This window comes from Lissotriton helveticus, chromosome 7, assembly GCF_964261635.1.
Source record: "Lissotriton helveticus chromosome 7, aLisHel1.1, whole genome shotgun sequence".
Taxonomy (NCBI): Eukaryota; Metazoa; Chordata; class Amphibia; order Caudata; family Salamandridae; genus Lissotriton; species Lissotriton helveticus.
The window spans coordinates 402,622,386-402,641,864 of NC_136068.1; the positions used below are offsets into that span (position 1 = coordinate 402,622,386).

Consider the following 19,479-nt stretch of genomic DNA (forward strand, 5'->3'; position numbering starts at 1 on the left):
TCCCAGAAATCATTGTGGGTAATGAACTTTGAAAAAAACCGAATCCTTGCCAACGCCCCTCCCCTTATGAATAAGCTGCAGGTGCAGCGAAACGCGTCAGGGATGTGCAAATTTGAGGGCTCCTGTCGTGATTTTGCACATTAAAGAAATGTCTTCTCATCCTCCTGGAGTCGTGTTTCCCTTGCTTTGGGGCATCTTGAATGAATATATATATATATATATATATATATATCTCCACCTCATCAAGGTCGAACTAATGAAGGCAGTGGCAGTGGAAATTCCTATCAAAGTAGTGATAGGAACCAAGTGTTATACGAAAGAAGCTTGGGTCTCCCGGTCACTCCAGGTCTTGGTGGCACTGCTAAAGATCCATCATTAGCGACCATTGACCAACCACCAACTACCTCAACACTAAACTCAGACCAAGGTCCTTCAATGATTGCACAAGAGGGGCCCCGTGCAGTACTTAAAATTATCTCATGGATCGTAGCGGGGCTTGCAACAAAACTTGCATCCACTGAATGGACCTAATTTATTGAGGAGCATGACATAATTTTACAAGAAACTTGGGCAGTGGAGCAAGTATTCTATGAGGGCTTCATCAATTTTTCTAAACCAGCGGTACAGGGTGATAGGGGCAGACCGAAGGGGGGCATATTGAGCTGGGTTCGACAGCTCCTTTCCTACAAACTTTAGGAGATTGTCATCGATAGCCAGGATATCCTCATAGTGAAATTATCACATGGTAATCCAACAGATCTACTTATCAATGTATATTCCAGGGGACTGCAGGGAGGAAGGGCATCAGCTACAATAGATCTTTTAGACAATTGTTTAACTCATCAAAGAGCCAATAGTAACATCATAATAGCAGGGGATTTTAACTGTACTTATGAACCGCTTGATTGTGAGGACATGAATGTTAGCTTAGAGGAAAATGACCAGTGGTTGATTCCACCACAGGAACTTCCTCCAATTAAAAAGTGGATGAGAGCAGCCCTCCAATTAAAAGCTCTCTGCTTGGAACGTGGGCTAAGAACGGCCAATGGGCGTACAGAGTCTGACAAAAAAGGGACACCAACATTTAGCAATGGTCTGCGATCTAGTCGTATAGACTATTTTATGTTAAATAAGGGAATGTGGCCAGAATTGCTTGATATGAAGGTGGAAGCCCGGCCTAAGAGTGATCATAATCCTCTCTTGGTCTCCATGCAGGCATTTGGTCCCATTTGTGGCGAAGGTGTGGTAGATTGTCCGGGCTTTGTAGAAGCCAACCTGACCAATGACGCCAGACGCCTCAAATGGTGTAAGGAAGCTGCTAGCTATGAAGACTTTAGTAGCCAATGCTATTGACATTCTCCAGACAGAGGCCGAAAGGGGGGTTTGCTGGGGAAAGGTTTACCCAGGTTCATGAGCATCTTTTTAACCAACTGAAACGTTTTTTTCAATAATAAAAATACAAAAATAAAGGGCCAGCGCCATCCACCTCTAAGGGGGCAGTGTGGTACAACTCTAATTGTCGCTCAGCCTACAAATCTTTGGCAATGGCAATTCGAAGTAAAGATCAGACCATAATTAAAGCCAAGAGGCAGGGTTACAAGGTGGCTAAATTGAAAGCCAAACAAGAATGGGTCGAGGCTCATTGGGCGGGACTACTGGAGGCTTGCTCAGGGAGGGACATGACCCGTTTCTGGCACCTGGTAAAATGGGGGACTGGTACTCCAAGTAATGTTCCAGTTAATTATGTGGAACCGGATCAGTGGATTGGCCACTATAGTAGCCAATTTGCAAATACGTTGGGGGGCCAAGGATGCCTTTGTCGTGCCAATACCCTCCGCTCCACTTAACATTACCAAAATGGAAGTAGAACAAGCTCTCAATCAAGTTCCTAAAGGAAGGGAACCAGGCCTCGATTGTCTCCCTGCAGATCTTTTTGTTCAAGATCTAACATCCTGGGCAACATACATCCAAATAATGATGAACGCCATCGATGAGGGAGCAGCGATTCCTGGCTCGTGGGCTGGCGCGGTTATCCTCCCGATTCACAAAAAGGGGGATCCGTCCCAAACAGGAAATTACAGGCCCATAAGCCTGATCAACTGCATTCAGAAGGTGGTGGCAAGAGTGATTTTATCCAGAATGCAGATATTGATGGATGATTTTAACATCCTTTCAGACTTACAAGCTGAAAGCTGATCAGCACGGTGGACCAGGTGCTGAGGTTTATTCTCATCTACAGGCACACTGTTACTTTGGGGAAAGGGTCAATATATGCAGCTTTTGTGGACCTTAGGTCTGCATTTGACCTAGTACCACGCCCTAAACTGTGGCAAAATCTTATAAAGCTGGGTATGCCACTGAAAATAGGCATTTGTGGTTTATTATTATACTGGAGAAGGCTTTGGGTGACTCCCGAACTTGCCATCTATGCTTCGGCTGTTCTAGAACTCCATGACATGGACATGAGCAACAAAATTGGGTGGTTTAGGAGTATCAAAACTTCTCGGTGAACTGGTTATGATCCAACTGTGGACGTCCCCGGCAGACAGCATATTTCCGAGCAAAACAGAGCTTAAGGGTGCTTATTGGCATTGGATATACTCCAGGCAATTTGCATCCTCTAGCAGTCTAACTCTGTCGAGCACTTTTCTTCAAACTAAACATGAATTCAAGTATGAGCTTTATTGGGATCTCATTACATCGTCTTGTGATAGAAAACTTTTCCATCAATTCAGGGTAGGAACCCTACATATAAAGACATTTACCCTTAAATGGTCTAATGTGTGTCCTAAGTCTAGTGATTGCCCCTTTTGCCCAGGTCAGCGCGAAACTGTGAAACATATGTCATTTATTTGCCCAGCACTCTGCAATCCGATAAGACGCTGGCTGAAACCAGTGTGTTTTAACATGGGTACAAGGGACCACAGTGAGGCCTATAGATTATTGAAAACAGCAGTGAATGGCCCCATTGTGGTTGCCCTAGCCAAGTTTTTGGGCTGGGCATGGGTTATTCGTTGGTCCGCAGGGAGGAACAGTTAAACCTCTACTGTTTTTTAATATTTTATAATGTAAAGATTGTGGATTGCTTTTATTTCTCTTATGATGATGCTCCTATGTAAAATATATAACGATCCTGGGTACCATTTGGTGTGTTTTTATAGTTGTATCTAATTATTTATTGTTTTTTTTGATAATCAACTTTATTAGGCATATAAAACAACAAAAAATTAATTAAGAGCAGCTCGCAAATCAATTGAGACAGGGTTACAGAGGCTCCGACACATACAGATGGGATCAGTCCACTCCAGTCCAGTAATTCATCCTGAGCGAAAATGGTAGTGCACCAAAGGGCAATCATTATACCTGGGCCTATGGTGGAATCTCGTTGAACCATTTCCCCCATATTTTGAGGAACATCTCTGGACATCCCCAGGATGCGAACAAGGCCTCCTCCTGGGTGCCACACCAGTCCACCCCCCTCCCCCACCCACCCACCGTGGGGGCATCGGGTCGGGACGATTGGCGCGCTATATTTCGTTTGGCTACAGCCACCTCCGTGCCCAGCAGGCGTTTATCCATTCTCGTCCTATCTAGGCTATCGAAGATCCCCAGCAGCAGCCGCAATGGGTCGTGGGGCACCTCCCATCCCAGGACCTGTGCGAGTTCCCGCTCCACCCTCCTCCAGAACTTCTCCACTACTGGGCATTGCCATATCATATGATAGAAGTCAGCAGGGGAGAGGCCACATCTCGGGCAGTCCGGGGAAGGGCGCAGGCGGACACGGAAGAGGCACTCCGGGGTGAGGTAAGCTGTGTGTAGAAAGTATGTCTGGACTAGGCGCAGCTTGGAGGATGTGGTCAGAGTGCGTGGAGCCATCAGAGCGTCCCTCCAATCTGCCTCCTCCAAGGGGCCCACCCACCACTCCCACCGGGTACAGAGCTGGTCTAGGGACGCGGGCCGTTATTTACAAGGGAGCGGTAGATAAGGGAGACTCCCCTTGGCTAGGTTCCCCATCAGCTGTGCTTCCAGCGGGCTAAACTCGGGGAGGGTGGTCGGTAAAGGGAGGTGCACGTGGAGGGCGTGTCGCAGCTGCAGGTATCGGTAGTGTTGGGCATGGGGGAGGGCATAGCGCTGTTGCAGGTCAGCAAAGGCACGGATATGGTCCCCCACCAAGACGTCTCCAAGGACAGACCCCCCGATGAGGTCCCAGCGGCGAAACCCGGCCAGGGAGGACACCTCCCGGAGCCAAGTACCGTGCCACAGCGGCGTCTGACGAGTGAGTTTGCAGTCCCACACCATATGACGTAGGGCGGCGCGCCAGGCCAGGAGGACCGCTCTAGTGATGGGAGCCAATGTTTGGGGCACAGGGCTGCCATAGAGCAACGCCTGGATCCGAGAGAAATCCACATCATCCAGTTCCACGCGCTACGCTGGGTCGGACCAGCCGCCCGCGTACCAGTCGTGTATGACTATAAGCTTGGTGGCGAGGTAGTAGAGGTATAGATGAGTCAGCCCCAAGCCGTCGAAGGAGGGAATGCGACTGTTAGGGAGATACGCGCCCGCCCGCCGCCCCAAAGGAATCGGGATAGAGCCCCGCCGTGTTCGCGGAACCAGGAGCGGGGAAGGGGATTGGAGACATTCTGCATGAGACGTATAGGAAGCGGGGGAGGATCATCATCTTGAACAACGCGCTACGCTCCAGGGGGTTGAGGGGAAGGGCTTGCCACTTTTTAAGGTCCGACCTCATCCGAGTCACCAGGGGGCTGATGTTCAGTGCCCATTCCAAATCCGGCAGGAGGGCCACCCATATCCCCAGGTACTTCACCGAATGATGCCTGAGGGGAATGGTCGACTGCCAGTCATAGCATTCCCTGGAAGGGTGCAGCGGAAGCAGGGTGGATTTGGCCACGGTTGAGGCAAACGCCAGAGACCCTCTCTAATTCCATGAGGATGTGCAGGCATTGGGGGCCTGAGATCGCCGGGTATGCAAGGTATAGGAGCACGTCGTCAGCGTAGAGGGCTATTTTGTCTACGGGACTTGCGTTCCAGGTCCAGCCTTGGACGAGGGGGTCGTGTCGGATGAGCGCCGCCAGTGGCTCCATCGCTAACGTGAATATGAGTGGGGAGAGTGGACACCCCTGGCGCATACATCTACAGATCGGGAAAGCCTCAGAGCACCCAGTTGACCAGCACCCGGGCCCTAGGGTTGGCGTAAAGGACCCCAATGTACCGACGAAACAGCGGACCGAAGCCTATCGTCTCCAGCACGTCCTGTAAGTACGCCCACTCCACCGTGTCTAAAGGCCTTCTCGAAATCAAGGAAAAGGAGAGCCAAGTATGGGGTCAGTCAGGCACGGTGGGCTAAGGCGAGGTGGAGGCGGCGAATACAGTGGCGTGTGCCCCTGGCCGGCATGAAGCCGCATTGGTCCGGGAGGACCAGATCTTGCAGATGAGGTTTGAGCCTCTGGGCCAGCAACGTGGCGAAGAGTTTGATTTCAGTATTGATCAGGGAAATGGGACGAAAGTCCGCACAGTTCGTGGAAGGCGGTTGGGTCTTGGGGATGACCACGATCATGGCCAAATCCGATTTGGGGGGGAAAGGATCCAGTGTCCACCACCTGTCGAAACCGGCTCAGCAGTTGGGGGGCTAGGATGTCCCGGAAGGTGGCATAGTACTCCTGCGGAAACCCATCCGGGCCAGGTGTTCTACCGGAATGAAGGAGGGGGATAGCCTCCTGGACTTCGTCGAGGGTGAAGGGCTTCTCCAGGGCCTCGGCAGCCTCAGGAGCAAGAGAAGGGAGACTGACATCGGCACTACCCAAGAGGGCAGTCAGAGATGAGTCCGCCGGTCGCCGTGCGTAGAGGCGAGCGAAGAATGCAGCAAAGGTGTCAGCTATGGCTGTGGACGTTACCTGAGGGGTGTCATCTGAGACGTGAATTTCCGGAATAATCCGGTGGATTTTGGGATAGGAGACCAGGTTGTGGAGGAGCTTGCCATTTTTATCGCCCCAACCATACACCCGCGCCACCGAGGAGCGTCACAGCATTTGGGCCGAGTCCAGGGAGATTTGGCGGATCTCCTCTCGAATCAACGCCAGGTGCAGAGTCGGATACTCGCAACCAGTGAGAGCGAGTACGGCCTCTAGTTGGGCAGCTCGGGCCTCTAACTCCATGTTGGACAGGCCCCCCGAAGGGCTCGCTCCCTCCCCGCATGACAGGGCCCAGACACCGGCTCTCCGGGGGCTACCCGCAGAAGCAACCCGCAACCCGTCCCCTCCGGGACGCCTGCTCCCGGATATCTCTGTGTCACGGGCCCGGGCCCCCGTCAGCCCCATTGCCCGGCCCAGCCGCCATCTTGGACACTGCACCACGCGGCCGCGTGGCCTCAGCTCGACCCCCAACCCTGGGCCCGGCCAGGCCCCGCCATCCCGGCACCACCATCCATCCAGGAGGTGAACGGACCACTTGGCAGGCTAATGGGAGAAAGAAGTGTCGATAGCTCTCCCCCGCCAGGTGCCGATCGCCCCCAGCCTCCCCGGGTGCTGGCTCCACCCCCCTGCTGGGTGTCTGGACTCCCTCATCCCGGACCTCCCGACCTCCCAGTGCGAGGGTCTGGACATCAAAGGGCGCCAGACCTATAAGCGAGGAGCCCCAGAGCAGGAAGGCAGTTGTATCCTGGAGTCGAGAGACACCAAGAACTCATCCTTGACGGACTGCTGGCACTGCCGCAGCCCTGCCTTGTGAACTATCGTCCTGCCTGCTGGCGCTGCCGCGGCCTTCTGCCACCTTCATCCTCGTGGGACCTGCTGGCGCTGCCGCGGCCCGTTGTAACTTCCATCCTCGTTGGGACCTGCTGGCGCTGCCGCGGTCCGACCCGTCCGACCGCCGAGCTCGAGGATTGTGAGCTACCGCCGTTTCACCTCAGTACCAAGACTGTCCCGCTACCCCCTTTCCCTACTAGAGACTAGAATTGAGAGGATCATCGTGTCCTGATCTCCTTGTATCGTACTACCTTACTTCAAGAACTGCCTATAAAAGGTGTTACTCTGATCTTCGTGTGGTGTCCATCTGTGGGGGGGGGGGGGGAAGTTACTTGTCTGTACGATCGCTGGAGACGGCCCTCACCGGAGGCCTCTCCCCTTGTGCTCGGCCGACCCTCCAGGTCCCCGTCTAACATTGGTGGCCAGTGGCGCGATCCGAACCAACGCGTAACCGTACAGAGAGTAACTCACCCTACGACTAATCCACAATGACGACCAGAGAGAGCGGATCTGCAGAGAAATTCCAGATGGGAAAACTGGAAGAGTACAACCACCGAGAGCTAAAACAATTTTGCATAGAACTAGGCATTGCCACCACCGGTCTGAGCACGAAAGAGGACTTCAAACACGCCCTAGAATCCTGGGCAGAGACAAATATCGCCGGCCCCAGGGACCCCGAAGCCCCGGAGACAAACACCACTCTGACGGAAGAAAGGAGAACGGATCTCTCCCGGGAAGAGATCCGAGAACGAGAGAAAAATAGACTACACGAGTTAGAGTTGGCACGGCTCAAATTAGACGGAGAATTGAAACTGGCAGAACAAAAGATGAACTTAGAACACTTACGGCTCCAAGAAGAGCGAGAGGAAAAGCAGAGACAGAGAGAACTCGAAGAAAAAAGACTGGCATACGAACACGAGTGCAAGCTAGCGGAGATAGAAATGCGCAAACAGAACAAAGACCTAGGGGTGCCCGAGCAACCGTGCCCCCCAGGTACTACCGAACAGAAGGTCCACATCCCCAAGGATGTGGTCCGTGAATACTATCGGAACGACGACATACAGCAGTGGTTCAAGGCCTACGAGATCGCCATGACTGCCCACCGGATCTCTCGAAGTGACTGGGGAGCCGGTCTATGGGGGAGATTCGTCAATGAAGGCCGGGATGCCCTGCTGCAGCTTCCGGACCATCAAATGACGTCCTATGACCACATGAAGGCCGCCCTCCTCAGTCGATATGGGCTGACGCCCGAGATGTACCGCCAGAGGTTCCGCAACTGCACCCGGATCCCGGGTACAACCTGGATAGAATATGTGAACTATTTCAGCCGAGCCTTCGAGGGATGGATCAAGGGTAGCAACGTAACAACCTACGAACAGCTCTTCAACCTCATTGTGTGGGAGCACCTCTCCAACAACTGCTTCGTCGAGCTCAGGCAGCACCTCCTCGACAGTAAATTGACTGACCCACGGCGCTGACCGATGGGAGAGCACCCGAGTGACCCGGAGTGGGCCAAACGAGCAGAACAGAACCCACCAAGGTCATCATCGTCCCCGAGGAGGAGGAGGACAGGGCCGGGGCAGAGACGCCGTCCCGGCCGCTCCCGCCAACAACACCCTGCCCCCGGCCGGCCGGGGCAACCCCCCGATGCGCCCGGGGTTCCGAGCCAACGTTACGTGTCATCGATGCCAGCGAGTCGGCCACTATGCCAGTGACCCGACCTGCCCAAAGAACCAGACCCCCGGACCCCGCCAGGTGGCTGCCGCCGCCCTAGGAGAAGAGCAAATCTCCGAAGAGCCTGAAGAGTATGAGCAGGAGCAGCCCGAGTGGGAACCTGCCGCCATGACCCTGGCCTGCCTAGGGGGAAGAGACCTGATCCCGCGGGCTCCCCTACCAGCCAACACCAGGAAATACAGCCAGTGGGTGAACATAAATGGGCGTAAGGCCGAAGCCCTGCGTGACACAGGGGCCAGTGTGACGGCCGTCCGTTGTCACCTGGTGACCCCAGAACAAATTCTGCCAAACGTTCTTTGCCCCGTCCGATCGGCCGACATTTCGGAGAGCCTGTGTCGGATGGCCTGCGTCCCCTTCGAATGGGGAGGAATCTCCGGTATGTTAAAAGTGACTGTCCGCGACGATGCCCCCGTGGACTGCCTCCTGGGGAACGATCTCGAGAGTTCCCCGTGGGCAGCCGTTGAAAGAAGAGAGCACCTGGGGATGTTGGGCCTCCCGGGCTGGGCGTGCGTAACAACCCGGTCCATGGCCGCCGACACCATCCCTAGATCTGAAGAACCCGAATGGCCAGCACCTCCTCCCCCCGATCGCTCCAGAGGGAGACTCCATCCCTACCGACACCCCGGAACAAACCCACGAAGAGCCCGCTCAGCCCCAAGACCTTCCGGACCTGGCTCAGTGGCGTCAGGAAGGGGGGCCCACCCAAGAACAATTCCGGCAAGAGCAAAAGACATGTCCCTCCCTCGAGGGACTGCGACAGCAAGCGCTCGCCCAGGGCGCAGGAGACACTGCAGGGGCCCACTGGATCTATTGGGACAATGACCTACTGTACAGCGAACAAAGAATAGCGGAGCTGGGGGCCAGTCGAGTGCTGGTGGTGCCCCTCCGTTTCAGAGACTTCCTTCTGAACTTGGCCCATGATGTCCCCCTGGCTGGACACTTGGGGCAAGACAAAACATACAACCGCCTGGTGACTCACTTTTACTGGCCGAAAATGAGAAATGACGTCTCCACCCACTGCCGGTCCTGCCCGACCTGCCAGGCCAGCGGGAAGAGCGGCCGCAAACTCAAGGCACCTCTGCAACCATTCCCCGTTGTGACCACCCCGTTCGAAAGGGTGGGAATAGACATTGTGGGGCCCCTGGACCCCCGAACAGCACAAGGGCATCGATTCATCCTGGTCCTGGTGGACCACGCCACCCGCTATCCTGAGGCGGTTCCCCTTCGAACTGTAACAGCACCAGTGGTAGGTCGAGCCTTAATGGGGGTCTTCTCTCGAGTGGGCTTCCCCAGGGAAGTCGTCAGCGACAGGGGCACGAACTTTATTTCAAAATATATGAAATCCCTATGGCAACAGTGCGGAGTCACCTACCAATTCACAACCCCCTATCACCCGCAAGGAAATGGACTGGTCGAGCGATTCAACCGCACTCTCAAGGGGATGATCATGGGGCTGGAAGAACCCCTACGCTGCCAGTGGGACGTGCTACTACCATGCCTCCTCTTCGCCTACCGAGAAGTCCCCCAGAAGTCCCTCGGCTTCAGCCCTTTCGAACTCCTGTACGGACACCCTGTTCGCGGGCCTCTCAGCCTAGTTAAAGAAGAGTGGGAAATGGCCCCCCTGAAGACCCCTCCAGGCGTCTACAAGTACCTCCTGACCCTCCGTAATCAGACCCGGCGATTCAGAGAGCTCGCCAAAGCCAATCTTGAAGCCAGTCAGGAGGACATGAAGAAGTGGTACGATCAACATGCCTCCATCGAATTCGAGCCTGGCCAGCAGGTATGGGTGATGTCCCCCATCGAACCTTGTGCCTTACAGGACAAATGGACGTGGCCCTTCAAGGTGATCGAGCGTAAGAGCCCCGTCACCTACCTCATCGACATGGAATCCCCCCGGAACCCCCTCCGGGTCCTCCACGCCAACAGACTCAAACCCCACTTCGTGCGCTCGGAGCTCAGCCTGCTGATGGCTACAGACAGTGGGGCGGAAGAGGACTCCGAGCCCCTCCCTGACCTACTGGGGGCCGGGGAAAAAGATGGTTCAGTGGACGGGGTCCAACTCTCCGAGGCTCTGACCCCGGAGCAGCGCCAAGACTGTCGGGCCCTCCTGTTGCAATTTGCAAACCTATTCTCCCTCACACCCGGGGTCACCCCCTGGTGTCTGCACGACGTGGACACTGGCGACAGTCCTCCTATCCGACACCGGCCGTACCGAGTACCAGATCGGGTACGCACCTGCATCCAAGAAGAAGTCTCCAAGATGCTCGCACTCGGAGTCATCGAACCCTCGGACAGCCCCTGGGCCAGCCCGGTTGTACTGGTCCCCAAAGCTGCGGCCCCGGGCACCACACCCGAGCTCCGGTTCTGCGTCGACTATCGGGGTCTGAACGCTGTCACCCGAACCGACGCTCACCCCATCCCCCGAGCCGACGAACTAGTTGACCGCATGGGGGCGGCCCGCTACCTAAGCATCTTCGACCTGACGGCGGGCTACTGGCAGATCGGCCTCACCCCCAGGGCACAAGAACGATCCGCTTTCTCCACCCCGGATGGACACTACCATTTCAGAGTGATGCCATTCGGCATGAAAAACGCTCCAGCCACGTTTCAACGACTTGTGAACCAGGTATTAGCGGGCCTCGAAGAGTTCAGCGCCGCATACCTGGACGACATCGCGGTGTATAGCCGCCACTGGTCAGACCACCTCCGCCACCTCCGAGGGGTCCTGCAGGCCCTCCAACGGGCCGGCCTCACAATCAAGGCCAGCAAGTGCCAAATCGGCCAGGGGTCCGTGACCTACCTCGGACACCAAGTGGGGAGCGGTCTGGTGGCCCCCCTCCAGCTCAAGATCGCTGCCATCCAGTCCTGGCGCCCCCCCGTAACCCAAACCGAGGTCCGAGCCTTCTTGGGGCTCACCGGATACTATCGGCGGTTCGTAAAGGACTATGGCAGCATTGTGGGGCCCCTCACGGAACTCACATCCAAGACCAACCCAAAAACAGTCAACTGGACTCCCGACTGTCAAGCGGCCTTCGAGAGGCTGAAGGCCGCCATGTGCACCGCTCCTGTGCTCCAGGCCCCCGACTACAGCCGTGAGTTCATCGTCCAGACTGATGCCTCAGACCATGGCATCGGGGCCGTCCTCTCCCAACTGAACCCCGAGGGAGTCGACCAACCAGTGGCCTTCATCAGCAGACGCCTCCTGCCCCGAGAACAGCGCTGGAGCACCATTGAGCGAGAGGCCTTCGCAGTAGTATGGGCCCTCAAGAAGCTCCGGCCTTACCTCTTCGGAACCCACTTCCGGGTACAAACAGATCATCGGCCCCTGCAATGGCTAATGCAAATGCGGGGGGAGAACCCCAAACTATTGCGATGGTCCATCTCCCTGCAGGGGATGGACTTCACTGTGGAGCATCGCCCTGGCCAAGACCACGCCAACGCGGATGGCCTGTCCCGCTTTTTCCGCCTCGACGAGGAGAGTCCCCAAGAGGATGGGTGACTCTCCCCGCCTTCAGCTGGGGGGGACGCATGTTGGACAGGCCCCCCGAAGGGCTCGCTCCCTCCCCGCATGACAGGGCCCAGACACCGGCTCTCCGGGGGCTACCCGCAGAAGCAACCCGCAACCCGTCCCCTCCGGGACGCCTGCTCCCGGATATCTCTGTGTCACGGGCCCGGGCCCCCGTCAGCCCCATTGCCCGGCCCAGCCGCCATCTTGGACACTGCACCACGCGGCCGCGTGGCCTCAGCTCGACCCCCAACCCTGGGCCCGGCCAGGCCCCGCCATCCCGGCACCACCATCCATCCAGGAGGTGAACGGACCACTTGGCAGGCTAATGGGAGAAAGAAGTGTCGATGGCTCTCCCCCGCCAGGTGCCGATCGCCCCCAGCCTCCCCGGGTGCTGGCTCCACCCCCCTGCTGGGTGTCTGGACTCCCTCATCCCGGACCTCCCGACCTCCCAGTGCGAGGGTCCGGACATCAAAGGGCGCCAGACCTATAAGCGAGGAGCCCCAGAGCAGGAAGGCAGTTGTATCCTGGAGTCGAGAGACACCGAGAAGAACTCATCCTTGACGGACTGCTGGCGCTGCCGCAGCCCTGCCTTGTGAACTATCGTCCTGCCTGCTGGCGCTGCCGCGGCCTTCTGCCACCTTCATCCTCGTGGGACCTGCTGCCGCGGCCCGTTGTAACTTCCATCCTCGTTGGGACCTGCTGGCGCTGCCGCGGCCCGTTGCCACCTACGACCTCTTCGGGACCTGCTGGCGCTGCCGCGGTCCGACCCGTCCGACCGCCGAGCTCGAGGATTGTGAGCTACCGCCGTTTCACCTCAGTACCAAGACTGTCCCGCTACCCCCTTTCCCTACTAGAGACTAGAATTGAGAGGATCATCGTGTCCTGATCTCCTTGTATCGTACTACCTTACTTCAAGAACTGCCTATAAAAGGTGTTACTCTGATCTTCGTGTGGTGTCCATCTGTGGGGGGGGGGAAGTTACTTGTCTGTACGATCGCTGGAGACGGCCCTCACCGGAGGCCTCTCCCCTTGTGCTCGGCCGACCCTCCAGGTCCCCGTCTAACACTCCACAAGCCGGGCCAGTCGATCCACCCGCTGGGTGTGGACGAGCCCCCTGGCCACCCCGCGAATCACTGCCGGCCTCCCATAGGGTGCCGGCCGAGGAAACCGAGCCCTCGTTGGTGGAAAAGTAATGGGTAATCTCCTGCTCCAGTGTGTCCACCAGTGCGGGGTCTTGCAGGAACCACCCGTCGAGGCGCCAGATCGATCGTGTGCCCGCTGGGGCAAAGCCGAGGCGGAGGGAGACGGGGGAATGGTCGGAGAGTCCCCTGGGCAGGATAGCCACACCCGGGAGGAGCAGAAGGTCGATGCGAGAGTGGGTGTGGTGGGAAGCCGACGTGTGGTTGTACTGCGACGCGCGGGGGTACCAGACGCGCCTCACATCGCAGAGCGCCAGGGCCGAAGCCCAGCTCGTTAAGGCTGCTACAGAGGAGGCCCGGGCCGCAGATGGGGTCCCAGTCACGTCGAGACTGCAGGACGGCGTTGAAGTCCCCACCCACCACCGTGAGTCTGTGTGGGAAGGCGGAAATAATCTGTGTGAGGCACTGGAGCGTCGGGTACAGGAGGGCAGGAGGGCCAGAGATCCAGGACGTTGAAACCCTGAATGCCATACCATCGCAAAGCCGTACCGGGCCTGAAAGCTACAGTGCGTTCCCAGTAGGTGGGTCTCCTGGATAAGGAGGATGTCCGCAGCGTGGCGATGAGCCGCCCGAAGAAAGGCTGCGCGATTAATACAGTCAAGGAGGCCGTTGACGTTCCTGGAGAGAATGTGTAAGGGTTTAGGTAGTGTATATGTCATGAGGGGAGGGAGATATGTGGGGGATCACATGGCTCACGGGGGAAGACCCAGGTAAGGGGAACGCAGCGCGCTGGGCCAAGGTGGAGGGGAGGCGGGGGGCGTGGCAATAAGGCAGGACCCTCAGAGGTCCGGGCATTGAGCGAGGCCCGGCCACCCGCAGCCACCCCCCTCGGCATCCTGTGTAGGCCCAAGATGGTAAGAGTATGAGATGGTAAGAAATAAGTGTCAGGAGTGGATCTACCCAACGTGACGTGTCGTTAGAAGAAGGAGCTGCAACTTTCCCCCCACGAGCGGTATCGTTAGAAGCCGAGGAGCGGCAAAACTGAGCTGAGTGAAAGAGCGGCCCGTAGGCGGCTGAAAACAACAAACCTATGGGAGTCAACTGACTTCCCCCTCCCAAGTACCCCCTAACTCCCCCACCCTTCGAAACGGGAAGCATCTGTCGCCCAAAAAACACCCACTTAAGGAAAACCCCCACTAGGGGAAAGGTCCTAAACTAAAATGGTTAGGCGGGGACAGTAGCACAAGTCAAGAGTACACAAAGGAGGACCCCCTCCACTTGACGGATGAAAGCAAGTAGTATAGAAACACAGCATAGCCAAGGTAAATGCAGTGCAAGCCAGTGGCATCAAACACAAAAGGAATCAGGAGGAGAACATCGCAGGAAACCCAGGGAGGCAGTTCAGGAGCCCAGGGTAGGCCCCAGGCATAGGTGACTCGGGATGCGTTCCCTCAGGAGACCTGTACAGGCGCTCAGATCCTTGGGCATCGTACCAGGCGTGGAGGTCGTGACGGGCATTCCCGGCGGAGCCGGACCAAATGCCCAAAGCTAGGTGGTTGGTGACAGGGAACGCCGGGTCAGGCCTCAGCTTCGTATGGAGTGTCACGGATTACGGGACTGCCGGATAAGTCAGAGTCCGACCTGGTCTTGCGGAGGCTCCCACATGACTCCAGGGGGGCGGTCGATGATGACCAAGGAGGGAGAACAGCAATGGGGAAAGCGTCCCGAGCCGGGGCCAGGGGTGAAGATCGTCGGGCATCTCCCCCAGGCGATAGAGAGGCCTCTCGGCGACGGTGCGCTCGCCTGCGGGATCCAGTGCAGCGCCGCTGAGGCCTGGGCCGCTCATGAGGAGCGCGGGATGCTGGCCCCTGAACAGGAAACGACTCGCCTGGGCATTAGGGGGCGCTCCACTGTGAGCCAGGTCCATGCCGCCTGTGGGGTGTCAAAGAAGAAGGACTTTGAGGCGGGCCAGAAAGAGAAGTCCATAACGCAGCCCCAGCGCCCTGAGTTTTTGCTTGACTTCCTCATAGGATCTACGTTGGGTCTGGACCTCCCTGGAGTAGTCCGGGAAAATCATGATTCTAGAGCCCCGGAAGAGCAGTGGGCCCAGCTCCCTGGCGGCCCCCAAGATGGCATCACGATCCCAGAAGTTGAAGATGCAGAGGATAATGGGTCGTGCCGGTGCTCCAGGGGGGGCCTTGGCACCAGGGTGCGGTGCGCCCGCTCTATCGCAAACCAGGGGGAGAGTTTCTCTGCAGGCATCCAGGAACGAAATCAGGTTTCCAGGAAGACGGCAGCGGGACCAGTCTCCACCCCCTCCGGAAATCCCAGGAGGCGCAGGTTGTTCCTACGGGCTCGGTTTTCGGCGTCCTCTGCCCTGTGATGGAGGTCCGACGTCATCGTCTGCAACTTGGCCACCTGGGCCTTTAGGGTGGCGAGGTCTTCCTCCGTCGTGGAAATGCGGGATTCGGCCTCAGTGATACGCGCCGTGGTGTTCCGAAGGTCCTGGCGGATAAGGGCCACATCCACTCTCACTTTCCCAATTTTGCTCTCAACAGACGCCTAAGAAGCGCTGATCGCGTTGAGGATCGCGGACAAATCTGCCCCCTCAGCCCCGGACGGAGGCGGGGGATCAGCGCAGAGTGCGCGGTCCGATGTGGTAAATTAGTCCATGCACTTCTGAGACGGGGGGACTGGGGTCTGCGTGACCCTCCCTCTGCCCATGGTCGCCAGGGGCGGAACGTGGATGCGCGAGGATCCCACACCTGCAGGGGACACGCCAATGGGTAGGTCACCCGACTTCTCAGGAGGTCTGGTCCGCAAGTCCCAAAAGCGTCACGGCAGGCCCACCGCAGGTCACGGCCCACCAGGCCTCGCCAGCAACACAACACAGCGGTCCGGAGTTCTGAAGGGTGAGGGGGGCCGGGCGAGCAGGCCGTCCTCAGCCTGTACAGGTGGTCCACGTGGCAGACAGCGGCAGGGCCAGTCAGAGACCAACGAAGCAGGTCATGGTCTCAATGCGCCGCCGCCACACCCCCCCGCCGGTCCCCTGAACCGTTCCCGGACGCGGAGACCCGGTCCGCGGAGAAAGCAGGGGGGACAGTGAGAGACTGGCAAGGCGTTCCTGGGACTCCAGGCCCGTTGGGGGCGGTGGGATGGGCAGGTGTCTGGTGCAATATCACCGCAGCGAGGGACGGCAGGACAGGGCGACCCACAAGCCTCAATGTCGTCAGAGGGTAACCAGGCCGGCCATGAGGTTCAGTCCTCCGGGACCGCAAGTCGGGCCCAGTCACCAGTCGAGCCCAGAGTCTGTCCGCCCAGTGCCTTCGGGGATCACAGCAAGACAGAGCAAGGGGGGCAAGGGCCAGGTGCGGAATGAGAGGGGGGACCAGTCCACAATAGGGCGAGGGGGGATATCACTGCCCAAGCTGCACCTGAGCGTCTGGGTGGCGGCCTGCCAGGCGGCTTGCAGGCAGGGTCGACGGAGGGCCCCCCCGCCCAGGCCCCCCTCCACCCACCCAGGCCTCTCCTCACCTGTCCGGGCCCTCGACCAGGGCCCTCCGGCTCAGCACTGCCGAGGAGTTTTTTAGAGGCGGTCTCCCAAGTATGGCTGCACCACCGGGGGCGCAGAAAATGCCCCAGTCGCCAGCCGCAAACCTCGTCCCTGGGTCCTCAGGCCCACAGCTCTCCACACGGCAAACAGCAAGGCCCAGCGGGGGGGGGGGGGGCTCAGCATCGTGGATCAGTCTTTTCCTCAGCCAAGAGGTCCTCGGCAGCCCCAGGTCACAGCAGGCCGCCGGCAGGTGCCGAGGGGCCGCCACCAGTGGAGTCCAGGCAGCCCCAAATGCCCAGCAGGGCCAACAGCCCGGTCAGGTCGCCGGCGGGATCCTCGCGAACCTAGTCGCCCTCGGGAGGCACAGTGTAGTTTCGGGCCGGCCAGGCGGCTCGGCGGCACCCGGAAGGCTCCACAGGGCACAGAACAGGAGTGAGGCACCTCCGCCGCCGCCCCACCCCGCCGGGGGTAGGTATTCAGCCCGGGAGTTGGGGAGCTGACACCACTGGCCACAGATCGGGATCGCCGCACCTATCCACTGGGGGCCGCCATTTTGTCAGGCGCACGGCCAGGAGGAGTGAGGGCGGCAGAGGCGGCGGGAAACCTCCAACAAGAGCTGCAAAGGCACCAGGAGATGCAGCTCGGCCAGGCAAGTGCAGGGGTGCCAGAGTCTTCGGCCGATGGTGTCTACTACCGGCAGATGCAGGACGGATGATGGATGGGGGTCCGGAGCACTCCTAAAGTGCGACCGCCATCTTGACGTCCTTGGCCACATCCCTAATTATTGTTTTAACAATGTTATAATTGTTCGTGACACTCACATCATGGTTTCTGTGTCAGTTTAATGCCATAAATTAATTCAGTCCCTCAGTGGTTCCGCGATGACTTTCGTGATTTACTTTTAAAATCGAAATAAAGTTTATAAATTGAAAAAAATTTATATTACATATATATATATATATATATATATATATATATATATATATATATATATATATATATACATACACACACACACACACACACACACACACACACACACACACACACACACACACACACTGTATTTCCTAAACTTCACATTAAGATAATGCCAGAAGGTTCTTTAATATGCAACAGGATAGGGTGAAATGGGTTCATACTTGATAGAGTAAATATAATTGAACAGCAACAGAACTAAACCAGCTGCTTGCAGGAGAACCACTAGGTGAGCTCACATTAGAACTAAAAATAATTGCTTTACGCAGCTTATATTCTAGGGAAGAATGGGTACATATAGTGTCAGCTTTCTACCAAACCCCTTTTCCCTCCAGCATACTGCAAAACTGTACATAAATAGTCATCTTACAGGTCTCTGTCTGACTCTTCGGCTGCAGCGGGGTCCTCTGCAGCGGGGTCTCCTGCAGCGGGGTCTCCTGCAGCGGGGTTGGCTTTTCTTTTGAATTCTGTCAAACAAATCAGGAACACTTATTCAGAAAAGAAGTAAATGAAGTTAATTGTGTAGAACTAACCAAGATGATGAAGGTTCTGCTAGAGAAATACATCAAAGCTCTGACTTTAGAGCCCAACAAGCCTTCCCTTCTCCCACCCCTCCCTTGCTTCAGACCACCCAAACTCCTGATCCTCTTTACTAATCTCCAGGGGCCAATATTCCTAACTCCCATCTCACAATTGATTTACTGAGCACTTCGAAGGTACCAGGTTTCAGACCCCAATTCTGAGCTCCAATTTCAAGATGCAGATTTTCAGAACATTGAGCTGCAATTTCCAGAGCCTAAAATCATTGTCCCTCTGCACAGTGACAGTCTGAAGATTGTCACATTTGCCCCATACCTTCCTCATGCCCGATGGGTCTCTCCTCACCTCGGCAGCAGGCCCACTGCTATGTCCATTTATCCGGTAGTGGGCCTGCAGTAGTCCCAACATCTCTGTGTTCTATGAAGAAAAAAGAAAAAAAAAAAAAAAAAAAAAAAAAAAGAGGTTAATCGGCATGTGAACGTTAGTAACGTTGACTCCGAGAACATCATAACTAAGTGTCAAACAAAAACAAAGTCAGGCTTTTTTGCATATTTTCTTCCCTACAAGGACCAACAAGCATGTTCTCCAGCTAGACCAACCATTCCAATCACCATCCCTTCATTACAGGAGTGTTCTAGCATTAGAGGATATATCAGATAGGAGGAAACAGACACTGAAGATCAGTAGAAATGGAATTGACAGATCTGTTTCTTTCCATTCAGATTGTGTAGAGTTACGTGTCCTTTGCATAAACCTCTACAGTTGCATTAGCTACAGCACTGCCCTGCTAGGAATCAAGCCCAATTGTGGTCTCTTGAGCCCTATTAAGGTCAAATTCTGAAGGCATTACATTATAGAGGTGCTTTGGGTTTATTTAATTTAGAACTTAACAGGAACCAAGCAAGTGCACCGCACGTCACACCAGAGACTACTACAGCCCAGGATGGATTTTTCCAGTCACTAATGAAGGGAGTGGATGGCCTTAGAAGTACACTCTTTGGGTTAACTGTAAACCTCATTCAGTATACAACACAGATTCCCAAGAATATTCAAATCATTAGAACTTGTTTTCATGAATATTAATTGACACCATTATTAATATCGCCCAAGAACCATGTTCTATAACCCACAATGTCAAAGGTTACTACCTACACAGTTCCCTTCTTTATACTCAATTGATTCATCTGTGAATCTACATGAAAGCCACGCCATTTGAAGACCAGGGTCAGATCAATTAGAAATTTGCCATCTTAAGGCAAATGTATA

General features: G+C 56.1%; 1 protein-coding gene across 7 annotated transcripts in view; it reads right to left on the reverse strand.

The window, feature by feature from the left end:
• The window catches only part of LOC144768531 (uncharacterized), a 326,174-nt gene that overhangs the window by 181,307 nt on the left and 125,388 nt on the right, over nucleotides 1-19,479 (reverse strand). For 6 of the 7 annotated variants that reach the window (XM_078652281.1, XM_078652283.1, XM_078652282.1 and 3 more), the window contains 2 exons: nucleotides 18,529-18,630; nucleotides 18,044-18,140 (listed from right to left, as the gene is read on the reverse strand). In XM_078652281.1, coding sequence (XP_078508407.1) covers nucleotides 18,044-18,140; nucleotides 18,529-18,630 — 199 coding nt within the window. The remainder of the gene's footprint in view (nucleotides 1-18,043; nucleotides 18,141-18,528; nucleotides 18,631-19,479) is intronic. The other variant, XM_078652280.1, reaches the window with a different exon arrangement.